Consider the following 22,931-nt stretch of genomic DNA (forward strand, 5'->3'; position numbering starts at 1 on the left):
TCTGGGTACTATATTCTCAGATAGTTATATTCAACAGCTACGGTTGGGAGGAGAGAACAGGAAAGGTATTTTTAAAAATCTCCAAAGATGTGAACTCTTGAGTTTATAAAAAAAAATATTTACTTTCTTAAGATGATGCCTTAATATTATAGCCCTCCAAAGTTCCAAAGAGAACTTCTGAAGGCACCCTATGATTTTTCAACCGTTGATACTAACCTTTTAACATATACCCAATGGATAGGGCAAAACAGCCTGAATCCAAGTCTGGTTTATGATTGGTGTAAAATAAATGAAAAGGAAAAAATTAACGAGCAATGTTCATCCTATGAAGTGAGGTTTACCCACCTGGTTCTGGGACTCCAGTTTGATTTCCTCAGGGGCAGGTTTGGTCATTGGGGTTGGGTTTGTGTTACAAGGGTCCATCTGTTCTTTCTTTTCCACTTTCACCTTTACATCATCCAGGCTCAGGTTTGGAGTTGATCTTAAATCTTTCTCATCTTTGTCTAAAAGGTAGCGTAGGAGTTGGTGGTCTTTTGATTCTTTTTTCTTTGAAGCATCCATTTCTAGTTTTATGGAGTTCCCTTGTGCCTGTCCAGTCACCGACACAGAAGCAGGTGCACTGTCCTTTTTATCAGGCTCGACGGACAAGGTGGTGAGATCCGAGGGGCTCCCCTCCTGCAGGAGCCGGTGTAGAATTTTGTGCCTTTCTGTCAGTGAGCTGTGAGAGGAGGGGCAAGAGCCGCCTGAAGAGTTAGCAGCGGCAGAGTTGGAAGTGCCAGTGCAAGACAGTACCTCTTTGCAACTTGTGTCTATATCAGCATGCCGTAACTGCTGCTCTGCAGTTGTTGTCAAAAGCTGCACTAGTTTGTGACTGGTCTGAGAGTATTTGTTGTCTCCATCTGACAGTCTGTCATTGTTATGCAGAAGCCCAGAATCCAGAGGTTTGCCATCACTAGAGCTGTTGTCAGGCTGAATCATTTCATTTAAAATGGACGCAATCTCTTTGTTATCTTTGGACTCAGCTTTTGCTGGCTGCATATTTAATCTGCTAGGTGAATTCTGTGAGCTTATCTGTCTGAGGACTGGAGAACTGGCAGAGAAGCCAACAGAGTTATTGGGTCCTTCACTCATACTCTGTAAGGATGCTCCTGGGATGTTGGAATAAGATCGGTTACTATTATTACAGGCAGTACTTGTCATGCCACCAGGGGAGCTTAATGTTGGGATATTAGGGGGAAAGGAATTGTTAGGCATCCTGGGCCTTGTTGCCAGTCCAGAACTAACTTGTCTCCTTGGAGACATGAACTGTGCGAGGGACACTCCTGTACCTTCCATAGGAGAATTATTGAGGTTTAAAGAGGGATTAGTGCTCTGGGAACTGGCCTGACCCTGGTTTAAGGCAACACCGGCTACAATCTGACTTCCAGGTGAGCATCCAAAACTCCCTTGGCTGTTGCTAGAATTACTGTGGCTGCTGCTATGAAGGTCTGAGCTCTGTTGGCGGTTGACTCTGGTGGATACCATGTTGCTGTTGGATGGTGGCAATGAGGATGAACGGGCCACTCCATGAGCTGGAGAGATAGTAGGATTGATGGAGGGGTTTACTCGGGGAATTGACATTCCAGAATTAGTGTCATCTTGAGGAGAAAGACCACTGTGTTCCCTAGGGGAGAAAAGACATTATTATTCAATCATCTGTATTGGTTTCCATTCAAATATTTTTGTGATGCATATTATAAAACAAGACCATTCACTAAGGAAAAACAGTGCACTGTGAAATATTAGCTGCACTTAATAGGAAGTAGAGCCATGGTCTTGTAAATTTGATAATGGTTTCTATTATATGGGAACAAAATCTTTCTTGGACTTGGGAAAAATATCTAATATATATACTTTTTAAAATTTAGTACAAATAATTAGCATTATAATAATTTTGGTTGAAAGATAAACTTCCCACATCTCTGCTTACAAAGCATTTATTCATGACTCCCTTGTTAGTGCTTTTAAGTATTTCAACTCCAGAGAGGAAGACTGGGTAAGGAAAATACTGTGTCACTGATGTAAAAATTAAAAAGGGTGACATGCAGACATGGATGTTTTGAAAGAGAAATCACAATATGAAAAAAAGAACTGTGTTCATTCTATTCACAAGCATAAATTAAACTAAAATTAGGAAAAAGCAGAACACTAAATTCAGATTTTCATCGAGTTTTTTACTCAAATCCATAATTATGACAACAGATTTGTGACCGGTATTACCATGTTCCAATAAGCAAATATATCAGATGAGGAAAAGATGAAGTGAGGGGAAATGTCCTTGTTTCTGTTTAATGCTAAATTTTAAATACATAGCTGTAAATGTATGATTCTGAATAATTCATAGGATAAAAGAATGGTCCCATGAATTTACCATATATACCAATGTAAGACATGTTTAGAGAGGAGAACAAATTAGGAACAATGATATTAAAAAATTTCAAGTTGATAGGTTAATGATTTGCGTTTGGAGAAACTATCAACTTGAACTCAGAAGCCATCAAAGTTTGCCCTAATGAAAAGGAAACATTTAAAAATAAAATAACAATATTAATAAACTCTCAAATCTTTTATAAGACCATATATGGAAAGTTGAAGATTTTTATCCACTTTTTTGATTTTTCCTCTAGAACACATATTTTCAGCCTCACCTTTCCTGTCTCCCTTTTAAACAACAAAGCTATTGTTAGGTGACAAAACTATAAAACCCAATGTAGATATTTGGGTTATATATACTCATCACACAAGTTTAATGCCTACTTTAGAATTTCTATTTTCTAGCCATTAAGAGTATAAAATTTTTTTCTAAAAAGAGATATGTGAACTGACTTATTTCATATGAGGCTCTCCAAATAAGTAGTACCTGTCGATGATATGAATTCCCATGATGAAAGGTTGCATGTCTGGACTTTGAGGGTAGCAAAGTTTACACTTGGTGTGGGCGCTAAGCATTGTCCCATCATTCAATATGAATCTATAGGATGGGCTGGAGGCAGTGCCACGAGTCATCACTGTTTCAAACAAAAGAGAAACCTAGTTAAAATTCTGACACTTGCACTTTGGGTAAAGGAGTTACCAAGCCTTACTTCTACCTAGAACTTCATTCTTAATATGCCCTCCCAAATGCTGCCTCCTCAGATTCAAAGAATAGTTCAAACAAAACAGATCTCTGAGGGGGAACATGATTCTGGCTGAAATATACCACCCGATGACAAGTTTTAATTCACTCCTACTTGAATGGGTGCCTTTTCACATAAGTTATGATTATGAAGAAACCCCAACCAGAAAAAAACCAACCTTAATCTTTCCCTATAATAGGGCAGCTCTTTAAATTTATTGTGTCCATTAAAAATACCAGGACATTACCTTTTCCCCTCTCACTTTCAGTATTATGTTTAACAAGTTTTTTTCCCTTTACTGGCTGATTTTTTAATAACAGTTTTACTGAGATATAATTCACATATCATAAAATTCACCCTCTAAGTTTTGATTTGTTTACAGAATTCCTTAACTAAAAGTCAAATTTAATTTTTCACTCAGAAATGAATTCCTTACTGAATTCCTTACCCATCTCAATTTCAGCCAAATCACTGGCACATTTACCAAATATAACACAGAAAGAAATTTAGTTTCTAATGAAATAATAGATGATGAAAAAGAATCACGAAGGTCCTGTCTGACAAATTATTATATTCATATATGTATTATTTTTGATGTTTGAATTTAGCTTAGTAAGCAAATTAAGATAAAGCCAATGATTATTAATGTAAGGAACAAAAACTCGGTTAAAGCAGTCAACTCACTATCTAAACAACATAACTTTGTTTTGTAACAAAGCTTTTACTAACAGCAGACAAAACTCTAACCATATTGGTAAGTATTTACTAAATATAGGAAGGCCATGCCAAACTACTAAGTAAGAAAATATTTATCTTCAGTAATACAATATAATCCTATTTTAAGAAAGATTTAATAGGTAGCTTCAGCTATACCAAGCTTAAAAATCATATCCACAGAAACACAAGCATTACTACCACAAATTAAGATTATAATTTAGCCTGTAATAAATGCACTCCTATTTTCCAAAGACATTTCAGAAAAGACTTCAAATACATTTTAAAGACACGTGAAAAAGACTTAAAATGACATATTAATAAATAACTTCTGCAGCTATATATTACTTTAAGTAAATAGAAGACATGTTCTATTTTATTGTATTGTGTATACCATATAAACTGAGGAGGGCATAATCTGTTATAAATCTAAACCATCTGCCTAAGTACCAAAACCAGGATATAAACTTAATTGAAACAGTTAAAGATTTATGTGCAAACAACTGAATTCCTTACCCATCTCGCAATTTCAGCCAAATCACTGGCACATTCACCAAATATAACACACAAAGAAATTTAGTTTCTAATGAAGTAACAGATGATGAAAATGTCTTTAATGAAAACTAATAATTTTTGTGTAAGATTATAAGTAAATGTTTGCAATAGCAAACCCTAAAAAATATTAACAATTCCTGATTAATATATTTTTGGAAAATACAATTATGATAAGAAGTGGCCTTTTGAGATAATTAACTTTTGGGATAATGATAAAGCTACAGTTATATAAAGGGCCAGATAAAACACAATATATTTCCTGTTATTTTGCATATGTCATTTTGTCTTTATCCTCACCACTGTCCACTGCTCTTTAGGATCTCCTATCTCTGGGAAACCCTCACTGGCTTTTCACCACTGAACTGAAGTGTCCATTATGGTAGCCATCAATCACATGTGCTAATTAAATGTAAGATTAAATAAAATTTAAAATTCAGTTCCTCGTCACATTAGCTACATTTCAAGCACTCATGTGGCTAGGGGCTCCCATACTGGCAGCACAGCTCTGTACAATCTGACTTTGGCTTTAATTTCCAATCTTATTTCTCATGGCTTCCTAAACATTTCTTCTATATCTCTTTGTAGGAGGTAGATAACTTTTTACACACTTCTTTTTCTTTTTCAGCTCAAATAAACATAAGGACAAGTTTTATGCCCCATTCTTGTTTCCCACTCTCCATTGAATCTTGAACTATGATGCTATGCATATAAATTCATACAGTAAGTACTTGCTGATTGATTCTCAACTTAAATATCATCTAAATAGGGTAATATTGACCATAACTTTTCCTTAAAGGATAGATTTTAACTCTTAGCTATGTTCTCAAATGCTTATGTCTCAATTTATGTGTCTTCTCTTGTAGGAATCTAAACTTACTTTGGTAATAGAAATGGAGACAAATTTCTTGATTTATTGATAAGAAATTTGAGGAAGAACTAGAAACTCAGGCTAGCATAGGAACATTACGACACTTAATGTGGACTACAGAAACATCAATGGTCTTTTGGTAATTGTGCTGCCTTAACTTGTAGGACCATATCTAAAATAGTAAAAATTCCAAAACTAGAGAATCCTTATTGATACAAGGACATGGTTACACTTCAATGTTTGAAGTTAGATTATTGATTTTGGGTGAGAATATGTAGAGTAAGACTTAGCACATCATAATTCACACATCACACCTTGAAATAAAAAACATCAATATTACATACAGTAAAACTTTAATTAGACTATCCTGTTAAAACTTTAATAAAGACTATCCAGTTAAATCAAACCCTTCTAGTGCTCAGTTGTTCAGATGGAGAGGTCAACAGGCAGGCAGCATATGGATCAAGAGCCTAGGAGTCAGATTCAGGGTTGAACTTTTCAAGTTTAGGACTTAATAATGCACATTAACCTTTGCCCATCATCACTAAAATGTAGCCAATAATGTTGTGAGATAATATCTAGCCTGGAGCCTAGAATAGAATATAGCAGAAACTGAATGTATATTCCTGAATAAACACCCCCTCCAAAAAACAATAACAACAACAAATAAGCAGGTTCCAAATTATATATGTCCTGAATCATATACACATTCAGCTGATGCCTAGACACCATTTATACCAATAGCTGCAACCCCATAAAACAATCACTAATCTTTTGAATTAAGATATGAGGAAGGAAGTCACAACTGTTTACAGAGCTGTTTGGATGAACATTTGCTATGCAAACCAAATTATACCCATAAGTGGGTTTCAAGATTTAGGCCTGGACAAAACTATTTGAAATCTCAGTTTGATCACAAGTTCTGGCCTTATTTTCTGATCTAGTTTTGCCAGGCATATAGCTAGTATTTTGATCCCTGACTTCTGTGTCCATTTCTAAAAATTTAGAACACTTAGTGGGAAGGAATATTATTACTGACATCCCAGAACCTCTTCAAAGAACCTTTAAAATGGCAACTATTCTTGTTGTCTCATCCCTCCTTCTCCCCCTCCCAGAATAGGCCTCAATAGAGCTACAAAGCAAAGGGAACCACTTTCTCTGGTTATAGCAGCTGTAGAAATAGAGCTACTTGGGATTTTTACTCCACCCAATTGGATGCTGAGTTATCCTCAACAACCATGTTAACTCCAGGGGCAGGTTAAAAATGTGTGTGGCAGGACACCACAGGTCAGTGCTGGTAGAGATTTCTTTTTCTTTTTGGTATTTCTCTAGATATATGCAGAAATAATGCAATTTTAAAAACTGTTATTAAGGTAAAGGAAAAAAATTACTCCTAGATGGTTGGAGATTTTTAATCACCAATGAATAAACTCTAGTCTGTATATCAAAATTTCTAAACAAAGAAAAGTAACTCATGTTTTAAATTTTCTAAATAAAATTTGCATAAAAAGATTTTAAGTTAAGTCTGTTATATGGACCATGGAATTATCCACATAACACAAGTGTTAAAGAACATTCTTCCTTAAATATTAATCACTATATATGGGTATTAATCATTTATATGGGTATTTATGTTTTCCAGCAATGCTTCCAAACTTGTTGATATTATAAACTGCTTCCAACTGTCTTGTGATATTTTTTAATTAAAATTATTTTGTGATTATAAAGTTAAGATAATAGAGAAATAAGCAAGAATAAGTAAAGTCATTTGTGATCCATCACTCAAAGATAACCACTGTCAACATTTTGTGAACCTTCTAGAATTGGATAAATAGATATACAAGGGTGAAATCGTACTATACATATATGCTGTGCTTTCTTAAGCTATTTTTCAATCTAACAATACATTATGAACATCTTTCAAAGACAAATGATCCATTACATCATTGATAATAGGTAAACAGAACTTTCATGTAACTTTTCTAGACTGTCTAGCCCAACATTTCCCATGACCACTACTCTCCCTAAGTGCTAATTGATGTGCTACAGATACAAGTATTCTGAGGAAAAATAAGTCTGGATAACAAAGTCATTGTTATGGTAGAACTTCCCAGAAATTTAAATTCCATAAATATGTCTAATGAATCGCCAAACGTGGGAGATTAAAACATTTCCCAAACTTAATTCAGCAGGAAACATCATTTCGAGTTGTAGCTATGACTATCTTGTGGAACCTAGTGCGCATTCCCAACATTCTCTGTAGGAAAACATCTTAGACTGTAGACTCTGATTCAGTAGTGTGGGTGGAGCACAAAAAGCCGGTTTAACAACTTGCCCAGATGAACTTTGAGACACATTTAACCTAGACCCGTGGTCGGCAAACTGCGGCTCACGAGCCACATGCGGCTTTTTGGCCCCTTGAGTGTGGCTCTTCCACAAAATACCACGTGCGGGCGCACATACAGTGCAATCGAAACTTCGTGGCCCATGCGCAGAAGTCGGTCTTCGGCCTGGGTGAGTCTATTTTAAAGAAGTACTGTTGGTATTTGCGCAGAAGTCTCTTCGGCCTGGGTGAGTCTATTTTAAAGAAGTACTGTTGGTATTTGGCTCTGTTGACTAATGAGTTTGCCGACCACTGAGACCTTTCTTTAAAGGCATGGTTCTGAATTGAACAGAACCTCAGAACCTTTCCAAATGATATACACCTGCATGGACCTTCTCCTAGTTTAAAAAGTTCCTCAAATGTTGTTTTTTTTAATTGATTAAGTTATTACATATGTGTCCTTATCCCCACATTACCCCCCATTAAGCCCCCCTCATGCCCTCACCCCCCTGTTGTCTGTGTCCATTGGTTAGGCCTATATGCTAGCATATAAGTCCTTTGGTTGATCTCTCCCCCTTACCCCCACCCTCCCCTACCTTCCCTCTGAGGTTTGACGGTCTGATTGATGCTTCTCTGTCTCTGGATCTGTTTTTGTTCATTTGTGGAATATAATGAACAACATAAACTGATGAACAAAAACAGATTCAGAGACTCAAGTGGTTTTGATATCCATTTCTCCCTAATCTCAATGGAGAACCATCGCTGTAATCTAGCTCATGCTAATGTTCCCATATATGCTTTGGCTGAAAAGCATTTTCCAATTAGATTCTGGAAAATGAAATGTGAAAAGCAGTCCATGAGCTTCCCTGTCAAAAGCAGCTGAAAAACTAAATAAAAACCAACTTAAAACTTTAATGTATATTAAGATTTTATACCAGCCACCGCCTTCAAAGAGTAAATTAATGGACAGGAAAAAAGAACACAGATGGAGAACAAATTTTTCTTGCCTAAAAATTAATCATTGTAGAATTTTACAAACTTTTAAGCTTTTTAAAAGTTTTATAGAAAATCAAGGATACACTGATAATTTGTTGCACTCTTTTCACATTGTCTGTAAGTGAAGAAGCAGCATCAACCCTAGTTCTTAAGTTGATGTACAGGCATATCTCATTTATTGTACTTCACTTTATAGTGCTTCAGAGATAGTGCGTTTTTTACAAATTGAAGGTAGGACCCTCCATCAGCAAAAAGATTATGACTCGCCCTGACCGGTTTGGCTCAGTGGATAGAGTGTTGGCCTGCGGACTGAAGGGTCCCGGGTTCGATTCCGGTCAAGGGCATGTACCTTGGTTGCGGGCACATCCCCAGTAGGGAGTGTGCAGGAAGCAGCTGAATCGATGTTTCTCTCTCATCGATGTTTCTAACTCTCTATCCCTCTCCATCTCCCTTCCTCTCTGTAAAAAATCAATAAAATATATTTAATTAAAAAAAAAGATTACGACTTGCTTTACTGTGATACCCTCTCTATAACGTGGTGGTCTGGAATGGAACCTGAATGTCTCCGAGGTATGCCTGTGTTTAAGCATTACCTTTGGAGCTTTTTAAGATATCTGGTTCCTCACCCGAGACTTTAATTCAGCAGGTCATTCCTTTATAGGGGTGATTCTCGTGTAAGTGTTTAATTTTTCTTATCAGGTTAGATACTGCTAAATATAAAATATCAGAAAAAGATATTTTACTCAACCCATGACTGCTGTTTGATAAGTTGTCCTGAATCGCCAAAACACTAGAATCAAGAGTCATGTGAACTCTGGACAACTTAATTCTGAAAAAAACCCACAAATTATTTCTACTGAGGAATTTTTTTTTCTTAAAAAAAAAAGAGGGGTGCCAAAACCGGTTTGGCTCAGTGGATAGAGCCTCGGCCTGCAGACTGAAAGGTCCCAGGTTCGATTCCGGTCAAGGGCATGTACCTGGGTTGCGGGCACATCCCCAGTGGGAGATGCGCAGGAGGCAGCTGATCGATGTTTCTCTCTCATCGATGTTTCTAACTCTCTATCTCTCTCCCTTCCTCTCTGTAAAAAATCAATAAAATATATATATATATATAAAAGAGGGAAGATAGGACATTAAGAAATGACTAATGGGAAGAAGTTCTTTACAGTTTACTCTAAATTATTTCACTTCATATGCTAATGATAGATTAGTTACTTATTAAACTTTAATCAATCTATTTTATAGAGAATTCGCATAGTTTGTTTAAGCTGTGCCTCAATCACATCTATGGGGAGCCCAATCATTTGGAGAATGAGATAATAATCTAGACCTGCTTTGCCTTAGTGGGAATGCAGATAAATTATAAGCAAAAAAAAAATATTAAGTCTTAAATTAAGGCAAAAATCAGAGAGTATCATATACTTCAGCACTTTAGACAGTAGTGGAAACAGTACCCTGAGTCTTAAGTCTATGCAAAAGTAAAGTGCCACTCTTGGGAAAGGGAGTCACAAAGTGTACATCCAGGGGGTGGCACTGGTTGTGTACTGTGATGGTTTCTAGACCTGACTGCATTTTAGGACTCCCTGGAGAACTTTCTAAAACACAGATTCTTGAACCTATTCACTGCAATATTATTTTTAGGGATGCTATCAGTCTAGTAAGAGGCCCACTGCGGAACCATTAGTCTGTAGGATGCTAGTGACGAGACTAGTGAGATTCATACAGATGGCTTCCTAAAAAAAAAAAAAAAAAAAAAAAAAAAAGTAAGCTGTTTCCTCCATACATTAGGAAGCAGTTGACCTAAAATGTAATGAATGGAAAATCATCTGTAAACATAGGAAACCTAATATTATGGGAAAATGTTAACATCAAGAAGGATGATGGAATAATGAAAAATATTTTTAAACTGTTTTTCAGGAATAGCCATGCAGAGAGTCTCTTTCCAAAGAAACTACTTAGAGTTTGGAGAATAAATTACATTGTGAAAGGGGCAGTAAACTACCATAATTACATGACAATATTTTTTTAAGTGCATCAAAATCCCTTTATCTAGAATCTCTATAAACATTCTGGACTTAATTCTAAGATAATTTTCCCTGTCTTTCCTATAATACTGTTAAGTTCCTTAAGGGCAGAGAATATACTTGTTTTATACTCCCATAGGCTTACTGTGATGCAGCATCTATTCAATTATTATTAGTTTCATATGACATACCTATAACTTGAAACTTCAACCTGAGTTAGGAGATGCAGGTACTGTAACAGTCATGAAGAAAACATTCACAATATAGATCTCGAAGCCCTTTTGGACATGCCTGTTCTGCTGGGAATGATCTTCCAGACAAAAATGCCACTTCCTCTCTGAAGCCATCTCTGATTCTTCAGGTCATAATTAAATTTGTCCTTCTTTTATTTATACCTCTATTATAGTCCATGTCACACTGATCTTTAAAACTGTCAAGTATTCTCCTAATACAATTTAAGCTCCTTGACACCGAAACCCTGCTTCTTAAACATCACGGTATTCCTGCCACCTTACATAGTATTCTATGCATGTGAGGAATTTTATACATGTCTGCCGAATGAATGAATGCACAAATGAATGAGTGACCACCACATGATATCCTAGTCTTTATAATGTACATCCCAAATTCAGGATCCACTCATGAATTACTTTGCTTACCCATTTCTTCCTTTCCTAAAACTGATTATTGCAAAAACTGTAATTTGAAGAAAATACTTATCAAGCCATAAATTCCATATAAGTTATTCAGTATTAATAAAGAGAAAAGTTAATGAAAATAACTGAGAGAAAACTTTACCTTCTTGAAATAGTTGTCTGGCATAAGATGCCTCTCTGCCCTGAGGTTGGAAAAAAGCATAAATGCATTTTCTCACTAAATCTTCCCAGCCAGTTCTGCCAGCAGCTCTCAGGGAACTCGTATCAATAGAGATGATTTTACCTAGACAAACAATAAAATTTTACATTTATGATAGCCTCCTGATCTAAATAATCTGTATTTCAAAATGAACAACCGCTTCTCAGAAATATTCTGCCTCCCAAATGCATAATGGAAAAAAGCATTAAAAAGCACTATTAATTTTTAGTACCTATGGTAACAAAGTATATCTGTGGCATGATAATGAAAAATTGTTTTGGCCTTGGAGTGTGTTACCTACTAGTATGTCATATTCTAAAATTCAATTCCAGCCAAGTATTAAAGGCACGCCATAAAGACCTGAAGCTGCTGGGACTAATGCTGCTCAGACTCCTCTGGCTTGCTCTACGGATCCTGCTCTCTAGCTACACACTAATGGCTGAATCACTCATTGGGGAAGGAGAGGCAGACATGAATATATTATTTTGGTAATTTATTTCCACCTACTCTTTAGTAAGAGCAGTTGGAAACGAACCTTTAAAAACACAATAATAAAGCATACAACATAGGAATATTAGATTTCTGGGACAAAAAAATTAGTAAATATTGTAAGAGGATCCTATAAACAATGGTAAAGATGAAAAAGTACATTAAAACTAAACTTTTCATAAAGAATAAAATTTAGTAGAAATGATCTCTCTCTTTATTAAAGAGGTGAGTGAAACATATAACTCTGATGTAAAAACAAAAACGTGATGTGCTGGAGTGAAGATTAAATAACATAAAAAATATTTTACAGTTTGTAAAGAACAGTAATAATTTGCTTTTGATGAAAATCAAACCTGAAGTAGCCTTTCAAAGAAGGCCTTCTTTTCAGGCGCCGTCACCTTTCCTCGCCCCGTGGTTCGCGTGCCCTTCTTTCAGTTCTTCTAACACACTCCTGTCCTCCTGGGGCCCCGCAGCTGTCTCCTCAGTCGGGAGCGCTTATTCTGCCCCGTGCCCCTCCCCACCATTCCCTCCCAACACACATAATTGGCACCACCTCAAACTTAAGGGTTCAATATCAGCTCCTCAGCCAGGTCTTCATTAACCAGCTGATTTTAAACAGGTCCTCCTTATTAGCTTACCTTACCATCTCACACCTTTTCCATCATAAAACATATCATGATTTGTAATTACATCATTGCTTTTTGCTCAACCGTGTACACTCTTAAGCAATCATACATAGTGACAGGCATTTCTAGGTATTCAAAAATTATGTGCTGAATAAATTTAAAGAATAAAGAAAAAATAGCCAGATACATGTAAGTATAATATTAAAACCACCATACTTGTATCCATTTATAAATATATGCATTTAAATCTACATTGCCAAATAGCTTTAAAAACTTTATTCCATGGTTATGAAAAATAATTTATAATAAAAACAAATATAGGTATATGAAAAGTTAAAAATAACAATGATTATAATATCTAAAATGCACAACATCAAAACCACCACTTAAAATGTTTTCTGTGTAAGACAAATGGACATAAGTGGAAAAGCAAAGAACAGATGGACACAATATCTGGGATGTAATTAATTTTAAAAGCATAGCTGACATCATTAATACTGATGGAACATTTTTAACTTTGCAGTTAATACCTGTAGTATCTTGCTTGGTCATAAAGGATTCTACACCCGTAATAGCTGGAGGCCGAGGTAATCTCCGTGCAATACAAATCAAACATGACTGGAAATCTGCCCAAAACAAGAAAGGGAAAATGAAGAAAAAGGGTACAAAATGGTTCACAATCTATAACTTGACATTATCAGTTTTTATAGAAGTAATACATTTTATAGGATCTGACACTATACTGGAGTCACTCTATATAAAAGTATAATGCTAGAAATAAAATTGCTGGCAACCAAAAACAGGAAGCTCTAGGTAGAGATCTAGTTAGCATAAGTAATTCCTTCCCATTGACTGTTCTTACCTAAACTAGAAACTAGAGGAGACTGATGCATCTCATGTACTTGGATGATAAAAACTCAAAGTAGTTTTGCCTAGATTTAAGCAACACAGTGAATTTTAAAATACACCTCTATGGTCAATTTCCTATACGCATCAGTACTTAATGGCTATAAAAATTATTCGTAAGTCCTGGCCTGGTAACTCAGTTGGTTAGGGCATCATCCTGATATGCCAAGGTTGCGAGTTCAATCTCCAGTCAGGGCACGTACAAGAATCAACCAATAAATGCATGAATAAGTGGAACAACAAATCAAAGTTTCTCTCACTTGCTCTCCCTTCCTCTTGCTCTCTCTAAAATAAAATAAAAAACGTTCTTTAAAAAAATTTAATTTTTGTAGCCATTAAGTACTGATGACTATAAGAAATTGACTATAGAATGTATTTAAAAATTTACTGTGTTGCTTAAATCTAGGCAAAACTACTTCTGTGCAGATAATAATTATCATATGAAAAAAACATTTAACTCTTTCTAAAGAAGCATAATTTGCCTTTGACACAGGACTTTATATTGTAGGATCTGTAATTTTTTCAAAGTTCCAGCTCCAAATTTTTTGAATGTGCAACATCACATGGCTAAATATGAACTTTATTCATATAAAGCAGCCTTGCATGTTTATTTTATAGAAAGTCCCCAGTTGATCATGGCACTCTTCCCTGGTGAGACCAGCTACATACTAGTACACAGCCTTTTTTTTTTTTTTTTTTTTTTTGCATCTGACTGACTTCTCATCTCCTACCTTCCCCGGTCCTTATTCCAGTTTCCAATTTGTGGTGTTCTTAACTTAGCTCAGTCTAAGTTCACATGGAAAACTCATCCACTGTCACATATTTAACTAAAGCCATGATGATGCCATGTTCATATTAGAGCTTCGGCTGTGTTTTCATCTGTTCATAAGCCTTCTCTTTATAAATTACCTTGGATAGCCTCAAAAATGCTAACTCTATTCTCCAATGTTCCCTGAACTCTAAACTTGAAACTCAAAAAAAATCAGAGCTGTTCAACAGCCTGCTGCATCTGGTACGTTTCCAACTGGCAGCAGTTAGCGACATCTCTTATTTCTAGGCAGCAAGTTGGTACGAATTTGACATTTTACTAGGAATGCCAGCTTAAAATTGAGAAATTGGGGGCATTTTAAAGGGGTGATTATAGATGTTAGCAATTTTTTTTTCTTAAAAATTAAGAAATGCATAGCAAGTTGAACAGCCATTATGATATATAATACAGTAACCAAAAATACTATCTTAAGAAGGCAGTTTTTATAATCAATTACCTCCCTATTCCTGAAAGCCATGGAAAAAGCAACTAAAAACCTTAAAGTCACCCTTTGTTTTACCTTCTCCATCTTCTTGAATTGATTTTGGCTGTGACACTGTGAAACACTGCATTACTTCATACCGCTGGCAAGCTTCTGGGTTCTCAGTGCCTGGCTCATCTGGAGGGTGAATTAGCATCCTGCAGTTAAAGGTATGGCTATTTCGTCGTGTTGCCTCTTGAGGCCAAGGAACTCCATTTACTGCGGAAGAGAAATTGATTATATCCCTGAATAAGTGAAAAAGTACAAAATCTGAAGATACAAAAGACACATTTAACCATCTATTTAATTAGGTACTCAGATTAAAAGACAGACAGACCTCATCAGATCTAATGATATCCTGAGGCAACAGAATACTTATCTTCCTTAGCAAATGTAAATGTCTACCAATTTGAAAACTGTAAAATTTCTAAGAGACTGTATAGGATTTCCTCTCTCAACGATAAGGCCTTACAAGTACCCTAATTCATTAGCATTCTTTATATACAGAGACAAAAATTACAAATTAATAGTTTACTAGCTGTGTTACTCAAATTTAACAGCAGTTAACAAGCTTTCCCATTTTGTTTCCAGTTATAGTCTGGCAATAAAAAATGACTGAAAACCTTAGGTCCATTGTCAAGCAGGAGTTTTAACCTGGCAGGCGTGAACTTTTAAGGATGGGCTTGTGCACCTTTTTGGATTCAAAGTTTCTCACAGGAGTCTGTGATTAAATAAAATATTTAGAGGAGATAGAGAACAACCTTGGTTTCTTATAACTATTTTTTTACAGTTTATATAATACTCTGAATATTGTGGGTAATCAGTAAGTTATTACATAAAAATGACCATTAAAACAGAAATGTCACCTGATTCAGTAAAAGAAAATTGAATCTAGAATTCTAGAAAAGATGTCTGTACATTTCTTTCTTTCTTCTTTTTTTTTGTCTGTACATTTCAAAAAAGAATTTCTGTTTGGCAGGTCACCATTTCTACTGACCCTCTTTCTTTTTTACAATCTCATCACTCTATAGCTGTTAAGAGGGAATCCTGGACACAAACCTATGCTGGAGTACGAAGTCTTGGTTCTGCTATGGCTAGTGGTGAGGTTTGGGTTAATTACTTAATCTTTGCCTCATCTTTAAAATAAAGGAATCCACAATATTATCTCTAAAGTCATTTACACTCTAAAATAACAAGACACATAAGATCCATTGACAATTCACATATCGGACTAGTGATATTAATAAAAACAATCATTTCAGGTCCTCAGTTACTAGGGTACTCTTTTCAAAGAAGAAATAAGTAAACAATGTAAAAAATAAAGAGCTATGGATAACATTTTATTTGCATGTTTGGTTTAGTCACATAGAATTTCTAGCCAAGGTCCTCCCTCCAGTTTTGGAGCAATATGCACATGGCTCGGTGAATGGAGCAGAAAGGCTAGAAATCAGACCCTATCCATTCTCTAAGCTAAGCTCCTTTGTCACTTAACGACTCGTCCAACCATTCTTAGAACTCCTGAGCTGAAACCACTTACATCCAAAAATGTTGATTTTAATAAGTACATAATATGATAGTATATCCCTCCTTCCTCCCTGCCTTTCCCTTCTTTCTTCCCTTCCTCCCTTTTTCTCTTTGAGCAGGGTGGTGGGAGGGATACTCATTTCTCTCTTCCTTGGACATAATAAAAATGGAAAACAAAGGGAATTTCAAGCTGACGCTTCTGCTCGGCCTCCCATTACCATCACAATCCCGTGGCACAATCTGGAGGAAGAGGCTGAAAGCCTCCATCAGCTATTTGATGGCATTCCCTCTTCATATTTACATCTCAGACTGAAACTAAATTTTACAATATTTTAATATATGATAACATACATTTCTTAGAATAATACCATGTATTTATAATACTAGCATATTATTATATTTTATATTTAGGTAAATAATATATTTACATAAAGAGAAGCTACAGGGAGTTCATATTCTTTTAAAAAATACATTTCTTTGTACCTAGTGATTTTGGTAGCAGATTCTTCACAAATTCAGCATGATCCCCCACATGCAGTATGCTGTAGACACTGGTATTCATTAATTCTTCCTGATTGTAACCCAAGTAGCTGGTCACATTCTCTGACACAAATACAATTCTCCCTTCACAGTTCACAACAAAGAAAAATCCATCCAAAGCCTGCAACACCAAAAAAAAAGCAGGGGTGGGGGGGTTAAGAGGTTGGGAGGTTAAAATATAAAAAGAAAAACAAACATATACTGTATACTTCTGTATTGAAAAAGAGGTCAGCAATATATGTCAAGTTAAAAAAAAAAAAAGGAGTGAGGGCTGAATAGAAGATTTCCTATTGCGTGCTCTCTGTGGACAGGACAGGATTTTTAAACAGTACACTAATGTTTCAAGTAGGCATATATGAATATGTCAACTTTCTTCCTTAGAGAGACATTTTTTTTTAAAAATTTCTTTATTGGTTAAGGTATTACAAGTGTGTCCTCATCCGCCCTTAGAGAGACATTTTATGGTAGTAGATCTGAAGTGACTGACCTATGCACTCATTTCTACCCTTAAGAAACTTATGGTGAGAGACATAAACATAATAAATTCCAGTGATGAATGCAGTGTCAGAGACATACACAGACTATTCTATGGACGAAGAAGGATACTTAATTTGGGGGGGGGGGTGAGGGCAAAGAAAGCTCCTTACAGACCCCTACCTTAGTTATAAAAGGAACAGTCAAGGAGGGGAAGAGGAAGAGAGAAGAACAGTCTAGGCAGAGGGGAGAGCGTGGCAGTGCATGGGAGGCCCAAATCACAGAGATCGAGCCAGGGCCTCCAGAAGCAGATGTATGGCCCCAAGGGGAACAGAAAACCCATAGGGGTGTAGTAAAAAGTTAGCACCTCCCCTTATAGTGTAATTCAAAACATGAGGAAGAAATTAAGCTTAATAAACATAACGACACCCTGGTACCTCATTCAGTACTGACAGTCACATATCACAAACTGTGGAATCCCAAAAGAAGATCCAGAATACAGAGGTGGATGGTGGCCCCTTACTTACTTATAATCCTTCCATTTACTGAAATATATTGCAGTTTACTTGCTATAGAATGTATATGAGCAATAAAAACAAGACCTTTAAAAAAAACAAGACCTTTAAAAAAAATAGAACATTTACAGAATCTTGTAGTAAGAGGCAAATCCTTTGTATCACATAGGCGTTTGCTGGTTATCTGTGACAAATTCTTAGAAGAGCTGTCTAACAATGTTTATGGGGCTACTAATTTTCTTTTTAAGAGAGACACGTGTCCCAGTTTGTTGACCTTTTCTATGAGACAAGTGGTAATGATAATATGCTACCTAGCAGATATTTTCCAAATAATAACACATTTAATTTTGTAACTCAGGTGAATGAGAGGTGAAAGGACATTCAAAACAGAGGAAACAGCTCAGAGGTTAAAAAAATCACTTTGTATGCACTTGTAATATATGTGTTATATTTAACAGTAAAAAAAAATTTTTTTTTAAAGCTTCAAGGAAAAGCAACAACAAAAATAAGGAATTAGTCCCAAAGGCAACGGAGATCTTCTTGAAGGCACCATTTTTATAGGAGAGTGACATAATATACCAGGGGTCCTCAAACTACGGCCCGCGGGCCACATGCGGCCCGCCGAAAACATTTAACCGGCCCGCCGGGTGTTTTTGCCGCTGCTGCGTGCATAGGAATTTGTTCATAGTTTTTTTTAAAACTATAGTCCGGCCCTCCAACGGTCTGAGGGACAGTGAACTGGCCCCCTGTTTAAAAAGTTTGAGGACCCCTGTAATATACTTTTGCAAAGATCTTTCTGGCAGTGGGTGTGGTGTGGCGCTGGGAAGCAAGGAACTCAGTTGCAATGCTATTGCAATAGTCCAGTTCAAATAAGAGCCTGAATGAAGGCAATGGCAGGGGAAGCCGAGAATTTGACAGAAGCAGAACAAACGGCACCTGGTCACCTGCAGCACCTATGGGAACACACATCTGGGGTGATTCTTCACTAATGATTTTAGGGTCCTGGTAGATAAGTGCCTTTCCCTAAGGGACTCAGGGGGGGAATCTAGTCTTTTCCTTTTTTAACTTTTTCTTTTTATAAACAGAAGTTAAAAGGAAGGATTATAAATTTAGTTTTAGAAATATTACATTTGAAATGACTGAGGAACATTCAGATAAAGATGTTCAAAGGGCAGCAGGATATCATGAAAGGGATGCTCTGAAGAGAGATCATTTCGATTTACAAGTACATGTATCATCTGTGTGGGGTTTTTTGTTTATTTGTTTTTAACGACCGTCATCTTTTCTCCTTTCACAGAATATATGGTTTCCTTTGGGGAGTTACTTGTTCCCCATTAAATGAAATCTCGTGGGATTCCTAATCAGGCCATTGGGAGACCTCAGCCTGCCTCACTGTGAACCTTGCAGAGAATGACGAAAAGACGGAACTTGGCTGGAATACATTCGTTCTAGCAGCTGGGTGCAGCTCAAATAGGTCTTTCTCAGAGTCTACTTGAATAGTTTTGGCTTTCTAGCCTCCTTAAGATATTTTGTTTTCATCCTATTTTCAAGCTTGGTTCTGTGATTTCCAAATAGCATTCCAATAAATTCACATTTACTTAATTTCATCCGAATTGTTGTCTTTTGCTTGGAATCCAGAGAATCCTAACTGATGATTTTTGTTTTTAATATATTTTTATTGATTTCAGAGAGGGAGAGGGAGAGAGAAATAGAAACATCAATGATGAGAGAGCATCATTGATCGGCTGCCTCCTGCATGCCCCTACTAGGGATCGAGCCCACAATCGGAGCATGTGGCCTTGGCCGGAATCGAACCCGGGACCTGCCAGTCCATGGTCCAATGCTCTATTCACTGAGCCAAACCAGCTAGGGCCTAACTGATGTTTTATATACACATATACATGTGCACACATACACACCAGTACATCATATAGACATAGACGTAGATAACAAACTTTCCAGGAAATGCGCACAGAATTTTTTTTTTTTTTTTAAAAAGGAAGAGTCAAGGTCAGAACCCTGGAGAATGCTAACGTAAGAGGAAGGCAAAGAAAGAGAAATGTGAGACCGAGGTTAAGGAACAGCCAGAGAAGAGAGGTGATCGTTCTATAGAAGATGCCACGGGAAGAGTTTTAAGGAAGAGGGAATGGGTAGTCAAATGTACCAAGAGCCACACAGCAATGTAGGGACGGTAAAAAGCAAGGTAAGGAAGTGTGGATGCACATGCAAGATGTAGGGAGACCCTTGGACAAAACCAGAACTTTTCTTGGGGTCCAGGGGGAAATAAGAAGCATTAGAGCCAGATAACACAGAGCTCTGAATAGGAGGCAACAGAATTTAGACAACAAGGAGCAGTGGAAAGAGGGGCTTAAAAAAATGCCTGTACTAAACCTTAGCTATGGTGAATTGGGCTGCTATGAACATAGGGGTGCATACATCCTTTCTAATTGGTATTTCTAGTTTCTTGGGATATAGTCCTAGAAGTGGGATCAGTAGATGAGTGGATTAAAAAACTGTGGTACATCTACCAATGGAATACTACACTGCGGTAAAAAAGAAGTTCTTACCATTTGCAACAGCATGGATGGGACCAGAGAGCATTATGCTAAGTGAAATAAGCCAGTCAGAGAAAAATAAATATAGCATGATCTCACTCATTTATGGATATAATAAACAACACAAACTGATGAACAAAAACAGATCCAGAGATAGAGAAACATTGATCAGACCTTCAAACCTCAGAGGGAAGGTAGGGGAGGATGGGGGTAAGGGGGAGAGATCAACCAAAGGACTGTATGCATGCATATAGGCCTAACCAATGGACATAGACAACAGGGGGGTGAGGGCATGAGTGGGGAGGATGGGGGGTAATGTGGGGATAAGGACACATACGTAATAACTTAATCAATTAAAAAAATGCCTGTACTGATGAGTATTTACCATGGGCCAACAGGTATTTGTTAAATAATAAATTCTAATACCACTGTCTCTTTAAATGTGGGGGAAGTACTTCCAATAACTTCATTCTTTTTTTAATACCTTCATTCTTAATCCATGTTACTTTTTAAATTTTATGTTTTAAAACGGTGGTGGGGAGACAAGTTGTGGGGTGAGAATTTCTCATATTATGGTGGATGTTCGGACACGTTTAGATGTGCAGATCTTCTAGATGAGCAAGTCCCCTCCAGATCAATATTGTAAAACAAGAACTTCCTGCAACACTGGAGTATTCTGTACCTGCAATACAGTATGCACTGACCACATGCAGGCACTGAGCACTTTAGTGGCTGCTGAGACTGAAGCTCTGAATTCGTTATTTAATTGTGAACAGCCACGTGTGGCTAGTGGCTAACTTACTAAACAGTGCAGCACTAGACTGCAGCCTAGATGATGCAATGGACAATCTCATGGTGGCTTTTTACCACTTCTTCTTGGCTTCACTGGATCAGACTCTACAAAGTTTAAGGCAACGAGGATGGGGTTGGAGAATAGAGAAGAGGAATAGAAAAGGCTGTCCATGAAGGCAACTGTGAAGTCAGTAAAAGTTAGTAATTCTATTATACAGTCTCTGTTTCGTGTATCTATAGCTCATAAATAAAAATTATTATTTGCTCGTTAGAGTCAAGAACCTAAATATATCTCTGAGTTTTTGAAATTTCTAATTTGTTGTTCTGTTTTCACATTTGAAAATGCTTGCCTAATGACATTTAAACCGTGTGTAATGTTGTGTTACAATTTCCCTTTGATTCATATTGGTTTTCAGGGTAATAATTTCATCAGCTAAAAAAAAACACCTTACTTTGTTTTCTTGTAGTTTTGAGTGGATGTTTTGCTGTCATTCCTGTTCGTTTAAAGTGTTGTGGACCTTTCTCACGCAGCAATAACAAATGTTTACATAAATTAAAGTAGCAGTAGCAGTATTCTGTCTGCAGTTGTGCTGCACTCAGCTTGTGGACCATCTATTTGCTCTCCTTGTTGATCTCTGTGGTTTCTGAAGAACGTGTGGAACTAGGATTGAAATGATGACATTTTCCTACAGGAACTCCAGAAACCTCGAGGCCCTCTATACCTTATATTTATTCATGATCTCAAATGACATTATATGAAGAAGATAAATTTAATGAGAATTTAAAGAAATGAAAGGAGACAGAAGATTCTGAGGTTAGTTTTAAACTCAGGGCACCAAGAAGGCAGGTAGAACTCCCATAGAAAAATTAGAAGATATGACAAGACTCATCTACTAACACCCTGCAGAGGAGCAGAGATGAGCAGTAAGCGCTAGGCTGGAGCAGGTCTCCGGGAAGGGCCTACCTGTAACCAAGTAGCGGGACAGTAACAGGGACCAAGCAGGGGGAAGATGAGGGGTAGAAGCGGGAAATGAGCCTAAAGTACTTTTCTTTCTTTAACTTATTTTCCTCTAACAGCTTATATTAAATATTTTCAAAATATAGCAAAGTTGAAAGAATTTTGTAGTGAACATCTATATATTCACCACTTAGATTCTACCATTAAAATTTTTACTATACTTGTTACAACACTGTTTCTGAACTGCAGTCGTGTTTAATGGCTTGTGAAAAGAATATAATAAAAAAAAAATCAGAGTCCATCACGTGTGGTAGCTTCCTCCTCTCCCACTTACATGTGTATGCATGTGCTGGCTCAGAGAGAAGCTTCTAGCCAGTATCCAATGCCTTCTGTATTTCACAGTTCTAAACAGTATGTGCTCATTCCCCAATAAAAATCATTACAACCAATAGTCTAATGTTATAAAGTACTGTCTAACATGGAGGAGAAATAAGGAATTTAAATTTTGAGGGGAGAAGAAGTTGCTAATACGAGAGTCAAAAATGTTTAGCAGCCTGTTAAAAGTACAGAAATGGAGTATGGGAAAAGGTTAAAGCAAGAAGCATATATGTGGGTGTCATCTCTTTAGAGATGAAAGGTGAAGCAAAGAGAATACATAATATTTCTGGAACCAGAAAAGCAAGAATTGAGTTTTGAGAATGTTCTCACATCAGCAGTGTTGGTAGAAGGAATTATGGTTAATGCAAAGACACAGAAATAGGGCAAGAGGAAAA

The 22,931-nt window shown here is 36.7% G+C and overlaps 1 protein-coding gene across 3 annotated transcripts in view; it reads right to left on the minus strand.

The window, feature by feature from the left end:
* Positions 1–22,931, minus strand: part of NCOA1 (nuclear receptor coactivator 1) — a 129,920-nt gene that overhangs the window by 43,763 nt on the left and 63,226 nt on the right. For all 3 annotated transcript variants that reach the window (XM_014546674.1, XM_005874913.2, XM_014546673.1), the window contains 6 exons: positions 16,808–16,985; positions 14,840–15,019; positions 13,136–13,231; positions 11,434–11,574; positions 2,900–3,047; positions 346–1,663 (listed from right to left, as the gene is read on the minus strand). In XM_014546674.1, coding sequence (XP_014402160.1) covers positions 346–1,663; positions 2,900–3,047; positions 11,434–11,574; positions 13,136–13,231; positions 14,840–15,019; positions 16,808–16,985 — 2,061 coding nt within the window. The remainder of the gene's footprint in view (positions 1–345; positions 1,664–2,899; positions 3,048–11,433; positions 11,575–13,135; positions 13,232–14,839; positions 15,020–16,807; positions 16,986–22,931) is intronic.

This window comes from Myotis brandtii, unplaced genomic scaffold (genome assembly GCF_000412655.1).
Source record: "Myotis brandtii unplaced genomic scaffold, ASM41265v1 scaffold454, whole genome shotgun sequence".
Lineage (NCBI taxonomy): Eukaryota > Metazoa > Chordata > Mammalia > Chiroptera > Vespertilionidae > Myotis > Myotis brandtii.